We start from the raw sequence: 19,634 nt of genomic DNA on the forward strand, positions 1-19,634 counted from the left end.
GTGAAAATGAAACAGAAGCGGAATAAATACAACGACAATGAATTATGGTCAAGCTTTTCATTAAAGTCCTGCTGGTGACCAGGGCCACAAACGGTCCAAGAAAAAGATGAGGAAAAGGACCAGATTTAACAGTATTAATCACCCATTTCTACCTCAAACCGGAAGCACCACCATCTTCTCCAAAATGACAACGAATTGAAGCTCATTCTCCATTAACAAGCCACCAGTTCTGTTCACAATGTCATAACTGTAATGGATGAATGTATTCCCCCCTGCCACCTTTTTATGAGGTAACCCACTGACATGAATCAGTCATTCATGAAAGAAAGACTTATGAAATAATACTGAGCGGCCTACGGGTGGTGCTGTCCAGGGAGAGTATAAATATTCAGGCACGGGCCCAGCTTGTGCAGGACATTCTTAACAGGAACTAGTGAAGGACACAACTAGACCTCCATGTTGTAAAACAGTTGATTAACGCTTAGACCAAGTGCCTAGTAGTTTTCTTACGTCAATCACTTTAAAATAAATTGATATAAACATAAAAATGACAGTTTGTGACATTCTTATGTCCATTATTTTAAAGGAGGGGTTACCCTGATCATTACAATTGGCTTCATGCTTCCATTCAAATAGCGCACAGAGAAATGTCAGAGAGTCGTGTTAAGTCTTCATCTGCTCAGAGAATCCATTGGAAGGCTCGAGAAGGAAAAGCCCAAATTCCACACTCGTGCAGTAGTGGGTGGTCTTCTCAGATTGGGGCTCGGGGCTCTTTTTGCAGCAAAGAAAGGGCAGCAGTTTTGCTGTGTATCAAACTGTGCTATGCTGGATCTGGGTGTGCCTGATGTTCACACTGGTTCCTGAAAGGAAAGTATTTAGCACCCCAACATTAACATCCCTCACCATGAAGAGCACAAAAATTCATACAAAAAAAGTCTTAAAAACTCAATTCCCATGGGCCAGGGATTGGTCTGGTTTCACTTGCCAATTGTCCCGTTGCCAGTATTGGTTTACATAAGAACATAAGGGGGGAAAAATTCGGTTGCTTTGCGCCTCCCGTTAGTGCCCTGAGAGGGCGCTAATGGGAGGCGCAAAGGAACTAGTGCCCGGGCGCGGCGCCGCCAACGCCTCCCGTGAAATTCAGCGGGAGGTTAGCGGCGGCGGTAACCATTAGCGCCCCACGGCGCTGCGCTGCCAGCGATGACATCATCGCCGTGTGCAGCACCCCGCTCGCACCCCGGCCGTGATCTTCAGTAGCACCCCGACTTACCGCCAGATGCTATGTCCGACAGAGTCGGGGGGCCTACCTGGGCGGCGCTATTTAAAGACGAGGTGCCGGGCGGCCATTTTTGTTGCTGGCCGCCTGTCAGCACCTGCCTCCGCTGCCATCCCCGGCCTCCTGAAACCCCCCTCCCCCCGCCGAGTGCCGGCTGCGCTCCACGATAAGGGGAGGAAGGCCTGCAATACCGCGGCACGATGTGCCACAACGCATGGTGCTGCGGCACATAGCACCACGATAGTCCCTCGCAACGCCCCAAGAGGGAGGCGGGGCGCTTCCAGTAGCGTTCCGCTTCCCCCTTGGGGTGTTAGGAGCAGGAGTAGGCCATTTGGCCCCTCGAGCCTGCTCCACCATTCAATAAGATCATGGCTGATCTTCTACCTCATCTCCACTTTCCTGCACTCCCCCCATATCCCTTGTTTCCCTTAATATTCAAAAACCTGTGAAACATATCTTCATTTGGGAAACAGTCTGGTGATACTATCTATCTGGTGTCAGCCTTGGATCAGTGGTGACAGCCTCACCTCCAATCAAAAGTCAAGCCCCACTCCAAGACTTGAGCACTTAATCTTGGCCGACACTCCAGTGCAGTACCAAGGGAGTGCTGCACTGTCAGTGGTGTGCTGTCAAACTGACCTCGCAGGTGGACATAAAAGATCCTGTGACATTATTCAAAGTTCCCCTGGCCAGCAATTCTCTCTCAACCAGCACCACCAGGACAGTTTAATTGTTCATGTATCTCACGCTGTCTGTGGGAACCGAGCTAGGCACAAATTGATTGCCACATTACGATAGTGACTACACTTCAACTGTAAAGATGCTATATAAATGTAAATTCTTTTTTCCTATCAAGTACTTCGGATAATTTTGCCAATATATTTTCTAGCAGTCTGGTTATAAGACTCTGCGTGCAATAGAGGAAAACAGCAACATAGTGGGATGAAGTAGAATTAATAGATACTGCTTCTGCATGTCTAGGAACGGCCAGGAAATTGGCCCCTGTGGTACTGGCAAATGGTTAGCGCTATCTGCCTGTAAAATAGAAAAGAATTTCAACTCTTGGCCACAGAATGGAAGAGAGACGATGTGCCAAGAGTGGATTATCTGTCTATTGTGTTTTTCAAAGGAACAATGTATGATGTGGGGGCCTGAAGGAGAACGAAAAAATAATAACGGCAACGAAAGGTTCTCTATTATATGATTATTAATATATTAATGCAGTTGTGAACTCACTAAGTGATTAAGAATACAGGGGAGCCGGAATAAGAGCAACAGAAATAGTAAAATCTTATTCCTGGGCATGTCCTAATCAGATTAGAAGCAGAGAAGGTCAAGGTCAAAGAAGGAGAGTTGCTCCATCTACATCTACAAAGTGACGAAGCAGGTTCACCCGGTCACTGGCATCTCCTCCAAGGCCATGAGCATCATGAATTCTGTTGTGAATGATATTTTCAAGCGCATTAGAACAAGCGTTTGACCATTAGCTCCCGGGAGATCCAGACCACCGTGCGCCTGCTGCTGCCCAGGGAGCATGCTGTGTCGGAGGGACGAAGGCTGCAACCAAACACACGGGCTGGATTTTCATTGAGGAGGCGGGTAGGAGGCGGGACTACAACTTTCAGGGTTGTAGTCCCGCCTCCATCGAGTTGTGGCCAACCCACGCGATTTTCACTTGATTGACCTTGTTGAGCCCACCCAGCGGTCTCAGCAGGCCAATTGAGGGCCACCCGGCAACAGGTGATGTCACAGATTGACATTTCATCTGTCAAGAGCTTTTGACAGATGAAATATCAGCGTTTGACAGCTGTTTGAAACCGTCAAACACTGACAATCTGTACTCCAAGTTAATTCCTTCCTCTCAGGCTGATTTAGAGATCTCCCCAGAACAGAAAGCTGAATGCTGCAACTTTTGACAGCTCGCGGCCATTCTGCTTTCTGTGCCGGTGAGATGAGGGACTCCCGAGACCTGAAGGAAGGAAGGCTGTAAAGGTAAGTAAAAGTAAGTAAAACTTCTTTAAACACTTTACACACACCAAACACACTTACCTCTGAACTCATGCACCCATCACTCACCTGAATACCGACATCTCGAACCCTCCAAGCTCTTCAGCCCGACGGCCCGCCTCGCTAACTTGGCGTGGTTTGGAGCCGTCGGGAATCCCACACTTCAGCAATAAAAATAGGGATTAGGCTAAAAACTGCCTGTTAACTGCTTCTTAACCGGCAGTTAATTGGCACTAATCCCCTTCCCGCCTCGGGGAGGCGGGTCCCAGTGCGGCTCGGGTATCCGCCTCCTTTGAAACTGGCATGGAGGCGGGTTGGGGGCGGGATGGGTTCGTGCCCCCCGATTTCGAGATTTTAACCCCCCACACGCCTCCAATCCCGCCTCCACAGCCCAATGAAAATCCTGATCATCAGCTCCAAAGTAATGTACTCAAAGAAAAAACACCTAATCAGCTAAACAATAACAAGGACCTGCTCTTTGGAGCTTTCATCCTACCTTCTTTGTTTTTTCTCCAGCTCATGGTTACGGCTCTGCTGACTTTCTATCAACACCTTGGTGTCCTCCAATTCAGAGGTCAAACACTTGCTCTTTCTCCTCAGCTGCTGAACATTCCACCTGGCACTCTCGTAACTCCCCTGAAGATCTGCAAGCTGACGAGGCCAAAAAATTAAATAAAAACCGTGGGTGACAGGCAAACCTGAAGAAATTGGTTTTCTACACACTGCGCGTATGCCAGTGACTTTGAGGAGCCTGCTCGAGTGCCAATACCGTACGGCAATCCAAAATGGCAGTCACGCTCAACCCGTTTCACTGACATCTCACAGCCTCGTGGGTAAGGGAGCTCCCTAACTGTTCACAGCTGGAGGAATTTAACAAAATCAACATGTTAATAATGTGGGATTTGTACCGTCACATGAGATGTTAAACCAAGGCCCCATCTGCCAAATCCACCGGTTCAGGTGAAGGTTAAAGATCACATGATACCATTCAAAAAAAAACCCCCAGGGAATTCTGGTGTACTGGTCAGCTTTCCTCCCTCAACCAACACCAGCTAAAACAGGTTGACTAGTTATTCATAAGAGCCGTAGAGTCATAACGGCACAGAGGGAGGCCATTCGGCCCATCGAGTCTGCGCTGGCTCTCTGTAGAGCAATCCAGTCAGTCCCATTCCCCCGCTCTATCCCCGTAGCCCTGCATGTTTATTTCCCTCAAATGCCTATCCAGTCTCCCCTTGAAAACATTGAGTGTCTCCGCTTCCACCACTTCCGTCAGCAGCGAATTCCAGGTCCTCACCACTCACTGAGTAAAAAAAGTTTTTCCTCACATCCCCCCTGTATCTCTTGCCCAAAACCTTAGATCTGTGTCCCCTAGTCCTTGTACCAATAACTAGTGGGAACAGCCTTTCCCCGTCTAGCCTATCCAAACCTGTCATAATCTTGTACACCTCTATCAAATCACCCCTCAACCTCCTTTGCTCTAATGAAAACAAATCCAGCGTCTCCAACCTGTCCTTGTAGCTAAGATCCCCCATCCCCGGAACATTCTGGTAAACCTCCTCTGCAGCCTCATATTCATGCCTTGTCCTTTGTGGGATTTTGGTGTGTACATAAGGGAATATAATTCCATCACCCACTGGAGGGGCTCCTTCATTCTGGTGGGAATTGTAATTTAACTCCTCCCACCTATTTTTCCCGGTGATTCTGCCATCCTGGCAACATCCAGCGCCTTCTCAAAATGTTCAAAATAAAAGGGGGGAAAAAAGTGCACAACCACGCACTTTACAGCCAACGGTCTTGAAATTCTGAAGGGGGTTCTCCTGCTCTCCCTTTGCCAGAACCCCCAAACGCAACAGCAAAACAGCTGAAAATGGCGGGACACCAAAAGAACCCACGGGGAATGTCCGGGCCGATGACTTGTCCCCTCAGAATCCAGGTCCTTTACCTTTTGTTCCAGTTCCTTACTGATCTGTAATTCTGAATCCAGCCTTTCCTCAAACGTACGGGCGCGTTTCCTGAGAAACTCCATTTCCATCAACGTGCATTCATGCTCTTCCTCTAGAAAATGGAAATCATCGTAATATTAGGTTGCAGCAAGGAGCATAAATACAAGTGGAGCCATCATAACCATCCTTATAACATCACAGGGGCTGCCGCGGCCTACCAGGTAGGCTACTGGACTAACAACCCTTGGATTCCCATCATGGCAAGTTGTGAAGCTGAATTTTTTAAAAAACACCTTGGCAATTTATGGGCCAACACCAGAAAATTGGCCTTGAAAGCTGCCGGATTGTTGTAAAAACCCAACTAGTTCACTAATGTCCTTCAGAGAAGGGAACCTGTCACTCCTGCCTGTTCTGGCCTACATGTAACTCCAGAGAAGGGAACCTGTCACTCCTGCCTGTTCTGGCCTACATGTAATTCCAGAGAAGGGAACCTGTCACTCCTGCCTGTTCTGGCCTACATGTAACTCCAGAGAAGGGAACCTGTCACTCCTGCCTGTTCTGGCCTGCATGTAACTCCAGAGAAGGGAACCTGTCACTCCTGCCTGTTCTGGCCTACATGTAACTCCAGAGAAGGGAACCTGTCACTCCTGCCTGTTCTGGCCTACATGTAACTCCAGAGAAGGGAACCTGTCACTCCTGCCTGTTCTGGCCTACATGTGACTCCAGGTCCACATTATGTGGTTGACTCGTCGTGCCATCAGGGAACTTAGGGATGAGTCAAAAACACAGCTTGGCCAGTGTCGCCCACATCTCAGGATCATAGAAAAAGAAAGAAAAAAAAATCAACCAATATTTAGGTATTGACTAAATGTTTCCCTAGACAGCTATTTTCTGTTTACAGCTCCATCAATACAATTTTGCATCTGTGTTGCATACCAAAGAGTTTTCGTTGATAGATCTAACTCACGGCCCGTTTGTATTGCATAACAGCAACAAGGAGCAGTGCTGCAATATTGCTTAGGTTCCCAGTGCTGTGAATAGCTTAGTTTACATTGGAGGATAGATTCCACAATTCAAGAGCAAGGTGCAAACAGCTGTACGCATGCAATTGTTTGGAAAAGCATGGTGGGCCACCATTTTCTGATTACAATATTTTACTCAACGAAAGGGTAGGTCTGTACACGGACAGTGAGCGCGAGCCCGGTCTGTGCAGGTGAGCTCAACCACTCAGCCCGCCAATGGCCACAAAATGGCGGCAGCCTGTCCTTCCAGGATCAGTCCTCTGCACCATGGCAACACCATAATGTCAATGAAGCACGGGTTGAATGTTCGTAAAAATATAAATCAAAAGCAAACATTTTCCGTCAGGCGCTCCAGAAATCAGAACCTCCGGTCCTCACCGAGGTCTTCTGCACACTCTGGGCTGGCTGGTGAAAGAGTTAACCCTTAGAGCACCGCCTGTGTCAGCTCGCTCATTGGCAGCAACCTTTCTGGGTTTGGACATGTTATTGCACATCAAAGATGGACCTACCTGCATCTATGAGGTGACCTGCAAGATCTGGACCACCAAAGTGGTTCTCTGGAGAAGAACCTGACAGCCCAACGTTTAGGTAACAAAGCTGGGATTGGGCAACTTGCGAGGGGAATCAGGCCAAGGATCAGCATCCTATTGCTTCACAGTACAACAGATCGGTACACTGAAACATCCAGCTCCCTGGCTAGACTGCGAGCTTCCACAACCACCTTTCACCCAGCTCCCTGGATAGATTGCGAGCTTCCACAACCACCTTTCACCCAGCTCCCTGGCTAGACTGCGAGCTTCCACAACCACCTTTCACCCAGCTCCCTGGATAGACCGCGAGCTTCCACAACCACCTTTCACCTTCTTCCATCAGTCCCAAGGCTGTTGCTACACTCTCCAACTGCCTGGAATGAACCAAGTTTTCCTCCATTTTAATCTCAGCAGAAACTAAAGAAATCCTCTTCATCTCCCTGAGGCACCAACATGCCTGATGTGCCTCAATAATCCCGAGACTCGATGTTAGTGAAACAAAACAAGGCTTTTATTAACTTAGAAGATAACACGCAGTGGAGAGAGGTATCTTCCATCTGGAGCTCTGCAGTACTGGATATGAGGCCAGACTGAGCTGGCTTACATAGAGGCCAGGTATGGGCGGAGCCCTACAAACAACACATTCCATACATTCCAATATACAATACAATGGTGAGGAGAAACCTGAAACCAACCACAGTCACAGGCAATACAATGGTGAGGGGAAACCTGAAACCAACCACAGTCACAGGCAGTGATGAATGGAATATTTCATCACATTCATCCCTTCTATAGATTTAGTCTGTTCGGGGGTTTGGTAGTCCTCTGCGACCGACGTGGCTGTTGTGGTGTCGCGGGTGTCGGCTGGGTGTCCCCGGTGGCCTCCTGGGTCTCTGCCGGGGGTGCCGCCAGGGTTGTTGAAGGGGTAGTTGGTGGGGGTGCCGTTGGTCGATGTTCTTCTGGGGGTGATGAAAGAGTAGTGGGTGGGTAAGAGTTGCTGTGGTCGTTGTTGCTGCTATTGCCGTGGTTGTTGTCGTTACCGGCTGGGGCGACGTCTTTTATTGACACGGTGTCCTCCCTTCCGTCGGCGTGCCGGACATACGCGTATTGGGGGTTGGCGTGGAGTAGGTGCACTGGCTCCACGAGAGGGTCCGTCTTATGGCCCCTCACATGCCTTCGCACGAATACCGGACCTGGGGTGGAGAGCCATGACGGCATGGATACGCCTGAGGTGGATTTCCGGGGAAAGCTAAACATTCGTTCATGAGGCGTGGCATTAGTGGCAGTACACAATAGCGACCGTATCGAATGGAGCACATCTGAGAGGACTTCCTGCCAGCGGGAGATAGGGAGGCCCTTGGTCCTTAGAGCTAGAGTGACTGCTTTCCATACTGTCCCGTTCTCTCGCTCCACTTGACCGTTACCCCGGGGGTTGTAGCTGGTGGTACGGCTCGTGGCGATACCCCTGGACAGCATGTACTGGCGTAGCTCTTCACTCATGAAGGACGCCCCCCTATCCGTGTGGATGTAGCTCGGCATACCGAACAGGCAGAACAGGCTGTTGAGGCATTTAATGACCGTGGCGCTGGTCATGTCTGGGCAGGGGAAGGCGAATGGGAACCGGGAGTATTCGTCCACAATGTTCAGGAAGTAAACATTGCGGTCGACGGACGGGAGGGGGCCCTTGAAATCTAAGCTGAGCCGCTCAAAGGGCCGTGTAGCTTTGATTAAGTGGGCTCTATCAGGGTGGTAGAACCGAGGCTTGCACTCAGCGCAAGTGCGGCAGTTCCTGGTCAGAGACCGAACTTCCTCAATCGAGTAGGGTAAGTTGCGGGACTTTATGAAGTGGAACAGCCGCGTGACCCCTGGGTGGCAGAGGTCGTTGTGGAGGGTCTGTAGCCGGTCCCCGGTGGCGCTGGCACACATCCCTCGTGAGAGGGCATCTGGGGATTCGTTAAGGGCCCCTGGCCGGTAAATGATGTCATACTCGAAGGTGGAGAGCTCGATCCGCCACCTAAGAATCTTATCATTTTTGATCTTCCCCCTCTGTTTATTATTGAACATAAACGCTACCGACCGCTGGTCGGTAAGTAGGGTGAAGCGTTTGCCGGCTAGGTAGTGGCGCCAGTGGCGCACTGCCTCCACGATGGCTTGGGCCTCCTTTTCCACGGAGGAGTGTCTGATCTCAGGCCCTTGGAGGGTCCTCGAGAAGAAAGCTACGGGCCGCCCCGCCTGGTTGAGGGTGGCCGCCAAGGCAAAGTCAGACGCATCACTTTCCACTTGAAATGGAGTGTTCTCGTCCACTGCCTGTAGCGTGGCCCGCTCAATATCCTGCTTAATGCTTTTGAAGGCGGCGTGGGCCTCAGCAGAGAGCGGAAAAGAGGATGCTTTCAAGAGGGGGTGGGCTTTGTCGGAGTAGTTGGGGACCCATTGGGAATAATAAGAAAATAACCCCAGGCACCTTTTCAGGGCTTTGGGAGTGTTGGGCAGGGGCAGCTCCCGTAGGGGGCGCAATCGGTCGGGGTCTGGTCCGATTTCCCCATTCTCCACCACGCTGCCTAGTATGCAGAGGCGCATGGTGTTGAAAACGCACTTGTCCTCGTTGTAGGTGAGGTTGAGTTTTTGTGCGGTTTTCAGGAACCTCTCGAGGTTCGAGTCGTGATCCTGCTGGTTGTGACCGCAGATGGTGACGTTGTCGAGGTAGGGGAAGGTTGCCTGCAAGCGGTGGTCATCGACCATGCGGTCCATCTCCCTCTGGAAGACCGAGACCCCATTCGTCACCCCAAAGGGGACTCTGAGGAATTGGTAGAGGCGTCCGTTCGCCTCGAAGGCGGTGTACGGGCGGTCCTCTGGTCTGATAGGGAGCTGGTGGTACGCTGACTTGAGGTCGATGGTGGAGAACACCCGGTATTGGGCGATTTGGTTCACCATTTCTGATATGCGGGGTAGCGGGTAGGCGTCTAGTTGGGTGTACCTGTTGATCGTTTGGCTATAGTCGATCACCATCCGTTTCTTCTCGCTACCCCTTACCACCACCACTTGGGCATGCCACGGGCTATTGCTGCATTCAATAATGCGCTCTTTCAGGAGCCTGTCTACCTCGGTCGCGATAAACCGCCTGTCCTCCCAGCTGTACCTCCTGCTTTTGGTCGCTATTGGCCGGCAGTTAGGGGTAAGGTTCGCGAATAGCGAAGGCGGCTTTACCTTTAGGGTAGCCAGGCCGCACACTGTGAGGGGCGGCTGGGACCCACCGTACTTGAGCGTGATGCTTTGGTGGTTGCACTGGAAATCCAGGCCCAAGATCACGCTCGCGCATAGATTCTTCATGATTAATACTTTAAAATTATCGTATACCGTCCCGTTAATGGACAATTGTACCGTGCAGTAACCCAGAATGGTCGATGTCTGGGTTTTATCAGCCATAGAGATGGTACCCCGAGTAGGGACCACCTTTAGGGAGAGTTGTTGTGCCAGTTCAGGGTGGATAAAACTCTCCGTGCTTCCACTGTCAATTAAACATTTAACCCGGCACCCGTTTACCTCGATGTCCACCATTGATTTGGATAGCGGGTGGGGCCTGGTCTGGTCCACTGTGACCGATGCCACTGTAGGGCCCTGATCGAGACAAGATGGCGTCCACGCTGTCTGCTCACAAGATGGCGGACCCCACGAGGTCGGGCAAGATGGCGTCCAAGATGGCCGCTCCCACGGCGCACACGCGGCGGTGGCGGGTTTTAGTTTTCCGGCGGGGTTCCCTCTGCACACCTTCCCGAAGTGCCCCTTCTTACCGCACTTAAAGCAGGTGGTGCCTTTCGCCGGGCACAGGTTTCTGGTGTGCTTTGGCTGCCCGCAGAAGTAGCAGTTGGGTCCCCGACGCGTCGCGGCTGTCGTAGGGCTTCTGGGGGGAGAGCGGGGCCCCGACGGTGTCGGGCTGCCGGGCGGGGAAGATGCCTTCCAAGATGGCGGCGCCCTTGGTGCACACGTGGTGGCGTGGACGGCGCGGGCTGAAGAGTAGGCGTCCGAGTTTCTCTGGGCCACATCCAGGGATCGCGCGGTGTCCGCAGCCTGTTTCAGGTCCAATCCCGTTTTTTCCAGCAGTCTTTGCCGGATGTAAGTGGAGCTGAGGCCTGTGATAAAGGCATCGCGAACAAGCTCGTCGGTGTACACTGCGGCTTTTACATCTCGGCACTTGCAGTCTTTGCCAAGCATTTTCAGGGTGCCTAGGAACTCCTCCACCGATTCCCCAGGTCGCTGTGCGCGAGTGGCGAGCAGATGCCTAGCATACACCTCATTCGTAGGCTGCTGGTAATGCGCCTTTAAGATGTCGCAGGCGGCCAGGTACGTGTCGGCGTCTTGGATGAGGGGGTAAACCCGGTGGCTTACCCAATTCCGCAGAATTCCGAGTTTCATACTCGCAGCGTCCGTAGCGTCTTTGACGGCTGCAGAATTGTCCAGGAAGAATTCCATACACATAAACCAGTGTCCGAAGCGTGCTGATGCGTCCGGAGCATGCTGATCCAAATCCAAACGTTCGGGTTTCAGGAGTTGATCCATTGTGTTGAAAAATAAGTTAATAAAATTGATGTGCCTCAATAATCCCGAGACTCGATGTTAGCGAAACAAAACAAGGCTTTTATTAACTTAGAAGATAACACGCAGTGGAGAGAGGTATCTTCCATCTGGAGCTCTGCAGTACTGGATATGAGGCCAGACTGAGCTGGCTTACATAGAGGCCAGGTATGGGCGGAGCCCTACACACAACACATTCCATACATTCCAATATACAATACAATGGTGAGGAGAAACCTGAAACCAACCACAGTCACAGGCAATACAATGGTGAGGGGAAACCTGAAACCAACCACAGTCACAGGCAGTGATGAATGGAATATTTCATCACAATGCCTCTGGCATTGACTCCACTGACCTTCTCAGGTGCCACCTCAGGCTGCATTTGGTGGTGTGGAACTTTAAAGTACTGTTCAAATTAAGATTTCTTTCCCACGTCTGCTTCAGTGCCAAGACTGCTTTATCCCACTCTGCAACATCACCCAACTTCACTCTACCCCTCCCTCACTGTTGCTGAAACTAGCCGTCATCACTTTGAGGCTCAACTTCTACAATGTTCTCCTGACCAGCCTTGCCCCCCACACCCACCCCCAGGCCCCCCCCAAAATCCTACATCTATTGCAACTCATTCAAAGTCCACACCCCGGGTTCTCACCCACACAAAGTCCCACACTCCCATCGTTCCATCTTCTTGAAACCCCACTGGCTTCCCCGGTGAATTAACTCGAAGATCCTCATGCACACTTTCAAATCCCTCCACGGCCTTGCCCATCTACCTCATTGACCTCCTCCAGCATTATATCTCTGCAAGTACCCGCTGCTCCTCTGCCACCAGCTTACTCCTTGCTGTCTCTGCTCCATCTTCAATGGTTGCTATTTCAGTTAGTATGTCCCTGCCCTAGAACTCCCTTCCTAGATCTCTCCACCTCGTCACCTCCTTCAGCTTTCAAAAGTTTCCTCAAAACCATTCTCTTCAATTCCCTACATTTTGTACTCTCTGCTCCTTTTGTTCCCCCCTCTGCTCAGCATCTACCATATTTCCTTGGGCTTGTAAAGTACTTTGTAACGTGTCTCTGTATGTCAGCAGTGTTATAGAAATGGTGCGTTACGTACCTTTAAAAGTTCACAAGGAACCATACATAGGGGCAGAAGTTCAACTTGCCACCCAGGCATAAATCAGGCAATTTGTACAATGAGTGGCCAATCTGCCATGCCAGTTTTTAGGCACGTGGCTCCCACAGGCCCCCTTTTTTGCACCAGCATGGCTCAGTTGGTAGAATTCTCTGCACTGGGTCAGAAGATTGTGGACTTGAGCCCCAGATCAGTCCTTGACCTCGTCGCTTAGGCTGGCACTCCACTGCAGTACTGAAGGAGCGCTGCGCGGTAAGACGGGACGTTAAACAGCGGCCTTTGTCTGCTGGGTCAGGCGGAGGCCATAGATCCACTTTGTGAAGATGGACAAGTAAGTTCTCCCGGCGTCCTGGCCAATACTCCTCCCTCAGCTAACCGCACAGGCCAACTGGTCACTCACCTCGCTGCTGACCGCTGGCCTAGAAAGCCTGTCGCAGTTGTGTCCAGAAAGGACTCCAACGTGTGAAGCGTGCGGAGACATTTTCGACATGGTGATCAGCTGTTGTACAAGTGCAAGTCTCTCATTATGTTACCATATTCCGTTACGCTGCTTTACCTGTCACTGCAGGGCCCAGCTCTCTCATCTGAAACTGCTCCTGAGCTTCCTCCAACTGCTTCTCCACAGAGTTTAAATTCTTCACCACCTTCTCATATTTAGTCTGCGGACAGAAAAAAACACACATGCACACATAAAATAGAGAGAAAAATTGGATTCATTATCTAGCCAGCACAGAGTTCAGCCTTTGACCCAAGTCACACTGGAAGGCATAGTAGTTGAGGCTCAGTATTACCATAAAACAAATGCTTTCAGTCCCATAACAGTGAGAGGGCAGTCAGAGAAGAGATGAAAACCATAACAGATCCAAATGGCTTGAAACTCAGTACAAAATAGTAAATATTCTGAATGACTACTTCCTCCATGTATTGACACGAGCAACAGGCCCTCTCCAAACAAATATATCTCAAGTATAATCGTTGACTTTAGGAATTAAACTACCTGCTGTCCAGGATATCTACCCCGAGGTGTGCCGGGGGAAGGCCCTGAGAATCATTAAAGACGCGAGCCACCCCGGCCACAACCTCTTCGCCCTGCTCCCGTCCGGTAAGAGCTATCGAAGCATACGGTCTCGTACCAGCAGGTTTCAAAACAGCTTCTACCCCCAGGCCATAAGACTCATGAACGTATAATTTATTATTATTTATTACTGTTGTTTTATTTATTATTACTGTATTTCTATTAGTATTTTATCATTGTTATGCCATATTTATTCCAATGTTGGGAGGACTCGTAAAAATCAACATTTCATTGTGCAGTACACACGTCTGCTGCATATATGACAAATAAAATTGAATTGAATTGAATTGAATTGAATTGAATTGACTTTGTTATAAATGAGATGGAGATCTTAGTCAGCCTAAATGGGCTTAAAATGAATAATTTCCCAGGGTTAGATGGTACAGGTAGACTATCCTTTATCCGCACTTCCGAAAACCGAAAACCTCTAAAAACCGAAAGTTTTTTCGTGGAGCGTAAGTCGTGCGCATGACATGACCCGAGTGGCGCCAAACATGACAGAAGTGGTCCGGGAGCTCTGCCTTTCCCTGTGAGCAGGGCAGAGGGTCACAGAGTTCCCTCCCGGGTAGGAGATTGCAGGCCGAGCCGGGCAGTGTAAAAGAGGTACCGGGAGAGTGAACCCAACAATACAGCGGCCCGTCCGATAGCTGCAGCGGCCCGTCCGATAGTCTTTTCTTCCCCCCCCCCCCCCGCAACCTGATTTGCGGGCCAGCTTAGTGTAGGAGTCAGCCGATATCCGGCTTTCCCACAACTGGCGGCGGCAGTCGAGCCCCAGACCCCCGCTAAGTCAAGGAATTCAGATACGGAGCAGGGGGAGCCGGAAACCTCAATCTAACGGCAGAAATCAGCAGACGTTTTGTTAGGTGTTTTTTCTTCCCCTAGCATTTTTTTAAACAGTCAGGCTGTGGAAAGAGTCTCTGTAGCTTAGCAACAGCTTCAGAGACGCTTCCAAGGCAGGGCCCGAGTGTTTACAAGCTGTTAGTGTTTGTTGTCAGAAAACCTTCTGAAATCCGAAAAATTCCGAAAACCGAAATACAGCTGGTCCCAAGGTTTTCGGATAAAGGATAGTCTACCTGTATTTGTCCCAGATTGCTGAGAGACTAGGGAACACATTTATGAAGCACCAACACTCATTGGACACATGGACACTAACAGTAGCTTGGAAACAGCCTACATAAATCAACAAAAAAAATGGGCAGCAAAACAGACACAGGCAACTACAGTCTTATTAGTCTTCCATGTAAAATAAAACCAGAGTAGGGGTGGTGCCAATGGAATTGGGTTTATGCCCCACTGTCGGCAAAAAAAAAATAGTCTCCGTCTCCTGGTCAGTGTCCACTGGGGCCTGCTGGAGAGAACCTATATAGTCACCTGATGATGTCCTCACCCAGCAGCCACACAACCTACCTCAGGAGGCACGCCTCACTGCACCACTGCTCCAGTTTTTGCATTTCCCACAACAGTCACCCTGTAGCATTTCTGAGTGAGACTGCCAGGTCAGTGCCTGTTGCTTTAGGGCCCATGCTCAGGGGGAACTGGACGAGAGACTGCCCAATATATAGGGCTCATTAGTCTGGGCTAGATTTGAACTACAGTCCTCAAAGAGAAAAAGGCCAATGCCTTCCTCACTGAGCCAGTTCTCCCAGTCGTTTCCAGTGAGATGCAAGTTATGGAGAAGACAGCAACACTAAGAGAATCATAAACAGGGCATGTGTTTTTTACTTCCAATTTACTGTCCTCTCTTCATCTCAAAGTGTTTTCTCGCTGATGGAATACAGGTTCAACAGCAAACACGCACCCTCTGGTCCTGTGTCAGCCGTGGCTCAGTGGGTAGCACCCTCGCCTCTGAGTCAGAAGGTTGTGGGTTCATAGACCCACTCCAGAGACTTGGGCACAAAAACCGAGGCTGACACTCCAGTGCAGTGCTGCACTGTTGCAGCTGCTGCCTCTCAGATGAGATGTAAAAGTGAGGCCCCCGTCTGCTCTCTCAGGTGGACGTAAAAGATCCCATGACGCTGTTTGTGGGAGCAAATTGGCTGCCGTGTTTCCTACATTACAACAGTGACTACACTTCAAAAAGAATTTTTTGTTTTATTCGTTTCTGGGATGTGGGCGTCGCTGGCAAAGCCAGCATTTATTGCCCACCCCTAACTGCCCTTGAGAAAGTGGTGGTGAGCCACCTTCTTGAACCGCTGCAGTCCGTGTGGTGAAGGTGCTCCCACACTGCTGTTAGGGAGGGAGTTCCAGGATTTTGACCCAGCAGCGATGAAGGATCGGCGATATATTTCCTTGCTTCATTGGCTGTAAAGCGCTTTGGGACATTCTGAGGTCGTAAAAGGCGCTATATAAATGCAAGTCTTTCTTTCTTCCTTGTCCATTCTTCCCCTGCAAGCTTAGATGATGTGAGTCAGCAGGATATTTTACTATGGTGAGAGGGGGGGTTTACAACCGTGCCTGATCTTGTACTCATACGCACACTTCCGACAGGAATTGCCAGACCTGGAATGGGAAAACTGACCGACTTTCCCTCAGGTAACTGAGGCAAAATATAGCACACTTACCGCTACACGAGCTGAGATGAACTAATTCAGCGCAGACCAGAAAATTAAAGCTTGGATAATCTACTCACTAACCCAACCAGCATGAGTCATCAGGGAGCCCCAGCACTGAGTAATATGTCAGAAGCTGTGGGTGTGCCGGTGGATATTATAGAGAAGTATTTTGCATAACGGGTTGGATTTTACAAACTCCCAACTCTGAGCCTCGGATGACGGAAGCGCACTGGGAATTCAGGGGTAAAGGTCAGCGCACCCCGCAGAATGTTCCATCCATTTATTTTAACGGACAGGACATTGAGCCGACTGCACTGAACCCCACGTCCGAGTGCCTGGTGTGCACTTCCATCCAGAAGCTCTGCCCTGGGAATACTAATTCTTCAAATCTATGATTCTTATCTCCATCAGTGAAGGGGCCATCAAGAATTATAGCAGGCATCATGGTTTATTAGAAACTGTTTTGGTGAAGGGGTTACTGCGTGAGAACTTCATTTCCACAGGGCTTTGGAAATGTTTGGAGACCATAATTAAAAGACAGGCAAAGCACACAACTGTCAGTCTGTTCATTGCTCATATCATGATTCAATTATTCATTACGTGACAAGTGGCTTTCATGACTCCAAGTTGTTGCTAAACCAGAATCGAGGTTACTACAAACCAACATACAAACAGATGGGTGAGAACGACCATCTCCAGCCAGATTTCCAGTCTTCCATATGGCAGGATGTGTTGGGCTAATTTAAATGAAAGAAAACGAAAGAAAGACTTGCATTTATATAGCACCTTTTACTACTTCAGGCCGTCCCAAAGAGCTTTACAGCCAATGAAGTACTTTTGGGAGTGTAGTCACTGTTGTAATGTGGGAAACGCAGCAGCCAATTTGAGCACAGCAAGCTCCCACGAACAGCAATGTGATAATGACCAGATAATCTGTTTTTAGTGATGTTGGTTGAGGGATAAATATTGGCCGGGACACCGGGGATAACTCCCCCTGCTGTTCTTCGAAATAGTGCCACGGGATCTTTTACATCCGCCTGAGAGAGCAGGCGGGGCCTCGGTTTAACATCTCATCAGAGAGATGGGACCTCCGACAGTGCAGCACTCCCTCAGCACTGCACTGGAGTGTCAGCCTGGATTTCTGTGCCCAAGTCTCTGGCGTGAGACTTGAACCTCACAACCTTCTGACAGAGGCGAGAGTGCTGCCCACTGAGCCACTGGCTGACACCAGCCTCAAAATGATGGGAGTTGGGGCCACTTTGCTGCTGGAATGGGCGGCCGGCCAAAAGTCAACATCCCCTTCTCCCCCCCACCCCCCACCCCATGTATGGCCATAGTGTTCCACTTAATGGTGTCCTCACCCAACATCTACATAGCCTACTAATGCTCAGTGTCCAGACTCACACACAAGGAATGGTGAATGGATTTAGATCCCAGAAGCCTGTCAGCAATGGTGCCCAAGAAGAGGAGAACAAAAAGAATAAACTGAGGAAAAACATATTAGAAAGTTAAAACAAAACATATTGTATACAAAAATAAAAACAGAAAATGCTGGAAATACTCAGCAGGTCAGGCAGCATCTGTGGAGAGAGAAACAGAGTTAACGTTTCAGGTCGATGACCCTCTGTTTCTCCCTCCACAGATGCTGCCTGACCTGCTGAGTATTTTCAGCATTTTCTGTTTTTATTTCAGATTTCCAGCATCCGCAGTATTTTGCTTTTGTAATATTGGGACGGATATTCCGATCCCTACGGGTGTGTACGCACTGTGTACCCACCGTAGGGACATTGGAAATGCCAGTTTTAGGCATGCACTGCGCATGCGCTGAAAACCGGCATTTCCGATCTGTCAAGAAAGCTCTCGACAGATCCTCCGCCTGCCCTGGAGAAGGGCCTCTGTGGGGGGAGAGTTCCACTTTTTGGAGGCCCTCCGCCCGCAGAAAACCCTTAGAAATCTTACGCCTGGTAAAAGCAGGGGCATAAGGCCTGCTTTCACCAGGATAAGAGTTGAAAAAAGTTTTTTTTTTTAATTCCACTGATTTATCATTTAAAAATACTTTAAAAAAGGTAAGTTTATTTTTAGCCCCGTAAAAACTTTAATTTTTTTTCAAAAATTTAAAGTTTTGTTTAAAATAGTTAATTTATTTGTACTTTCAAGTCATTTTAAAAATGTGATTTTTAAAAAATTTATTTAAAGTTTTACAGTGTTTTGGGGGTGATCTCCATTCATATATTTGACAGGTCATCCTGTCAAATGTATGAAGGGAGATTCCCTTCTTTGATTGGCTCCCCATGGCCCACGTGATCCCAGGGACGTTGCGAACCGCCTGCGCCCCGGGATACGTGGGCCCTGCGCACCGACAGTTTGGAGAGGTCCAGGAGCGGAACTGTGCGCCTCCCGGGAGCCCTCAGGTAAGGGCGCAGATTTTTCCAGATCGCAGTCCTCCGCCCACGGGAGGCCTGCGATCGGAATATCTGGGCCAGTGTATACAAATCTGTCCTCATAGACAACATGGCAGAGTTTGATAACATTTTCAGAGAAGATTATTCCAGAGAATGCCTCAAACCTTCCCAATGTGATTTATTTTCCTGAGTTTTTGATATTACAGGAGAAAAAACAATATTTGGCAAAACCATTCAAAAACAGCACTGTTTTTTCCCCCGAGGCACTGAGAAGTGTTTGTTACAGAATTAACGCAGGTTTACAGAGAAATAATTTCAAGTCCCAAATATATTGATGATAATTTTAGGTAACGCAGTTTAACATCACGCCGTTTCTCACCTGCATTGCCTTCAGTTCCTGTGCGAGTCGCAGTCTCTCAGCGCGCTCGCTCTCCAGTACCCGACAGGCCACGTCGCCCTTAAAACGTTCGTCCGAGAGCTCAGCTGTAAGGTCGGAAATCTGCAGAAACGGCCGCACAATTAGAACAGAACAGAGAACTGCAACCAGCCTTCAGCCAGCTGAGGTCATTTCTGCCGGAGTCGGTTCCAGATCAACGCATGAACTGGTCCAACTATGGAATAATTCACCCAGAGAGTGGTTAGAACGTCAAACTTGCTTTCACAATGAGTAGGAACAGCATGGATGCCGTTAAGGGGAAGCTAAATAAGCACATGAGGGACAAAGGAACAGAAGGATATGCTGATAGGGTTAGATGAAGAGGGGTGGGAGGAGGCTCGTGTGGAGCATAAACACTGGCATGGACCAGTTGGGCCGAATGGCCCGTTTCTGCACTGCAAATTCGATGTAATATCCCTGCACTTTTGCTCACTCCTCTCTTGGCTCTTGCTGGGGCGTGGGTGTACTAATGTCATGCACCCAACACGAATCCTAAATGATCATCCCTCATATGTCAGCCAAGACAGGAGTGACGGCAAGCTAGTCAGCTATGGTGGGACTTCCAGCCAAGCTCAAGCTCGATGTTCACATGCTCGCACGTCCTACCAGGAGTCACTGGGAGGCGATCAGGAGCAGATACCCGGTCACTGTTTGGCCCCCTCAGTAACCCAGGGTACTGGAGCAACTAACT

The 19,634-nt window shown here is 49.5% G+C and overlaps 1 protein-coding gene across 1 annotated transcript in view; it reads right to left on the reverse strand.

Moving 5' to 3' along the window:
* Positions 1-19,634, reverse strand: part of LOC147103587 (unconventional myosin-XVIIIb-like) — a 409,691-nt gene that overhangs the window by 149,354 nt on the left and 240,703 nt on the right. The window contains exons 28-31 of the mRNA XM_085962172.1: positions 18,887-19,006; positions 13,035-13,137; positions 5,226-5,338; positions 3,780-3,934 (exon numbers count right to left, since the gene is read on the reverse strand). Of these exons, the coding sequence (XP_085818298.1) occupies positions 3,780-3,934; positions 5,226-5,338; positions 13,035-13,137; positions 18,887-19,006 (491 nt within the window). The remainder of the gene's footprint in view (positions 1-3,779; positions 3,935-5,225; positions 5,339-13,034; positions 13,138-18,886; positions 19,007-19,634) is intronic.

Source organism: Somniosus microcephalus, chromosome 19 (assembly GCF_052327205.1).
Source record: "Somniosus microcephalus isolate GS21.2 chromosome 19, FLI_Smic_1.0, whole genome shotgun sequence".
In the NCBI taxonomy this organism is placed as follows: domain Eukaryota; kingdom Metazoa; phylum Chordata; class Chondrichthyes; order Squaliformes; family Somniosidae; genus Somniosus; species Somniosus microcephalus.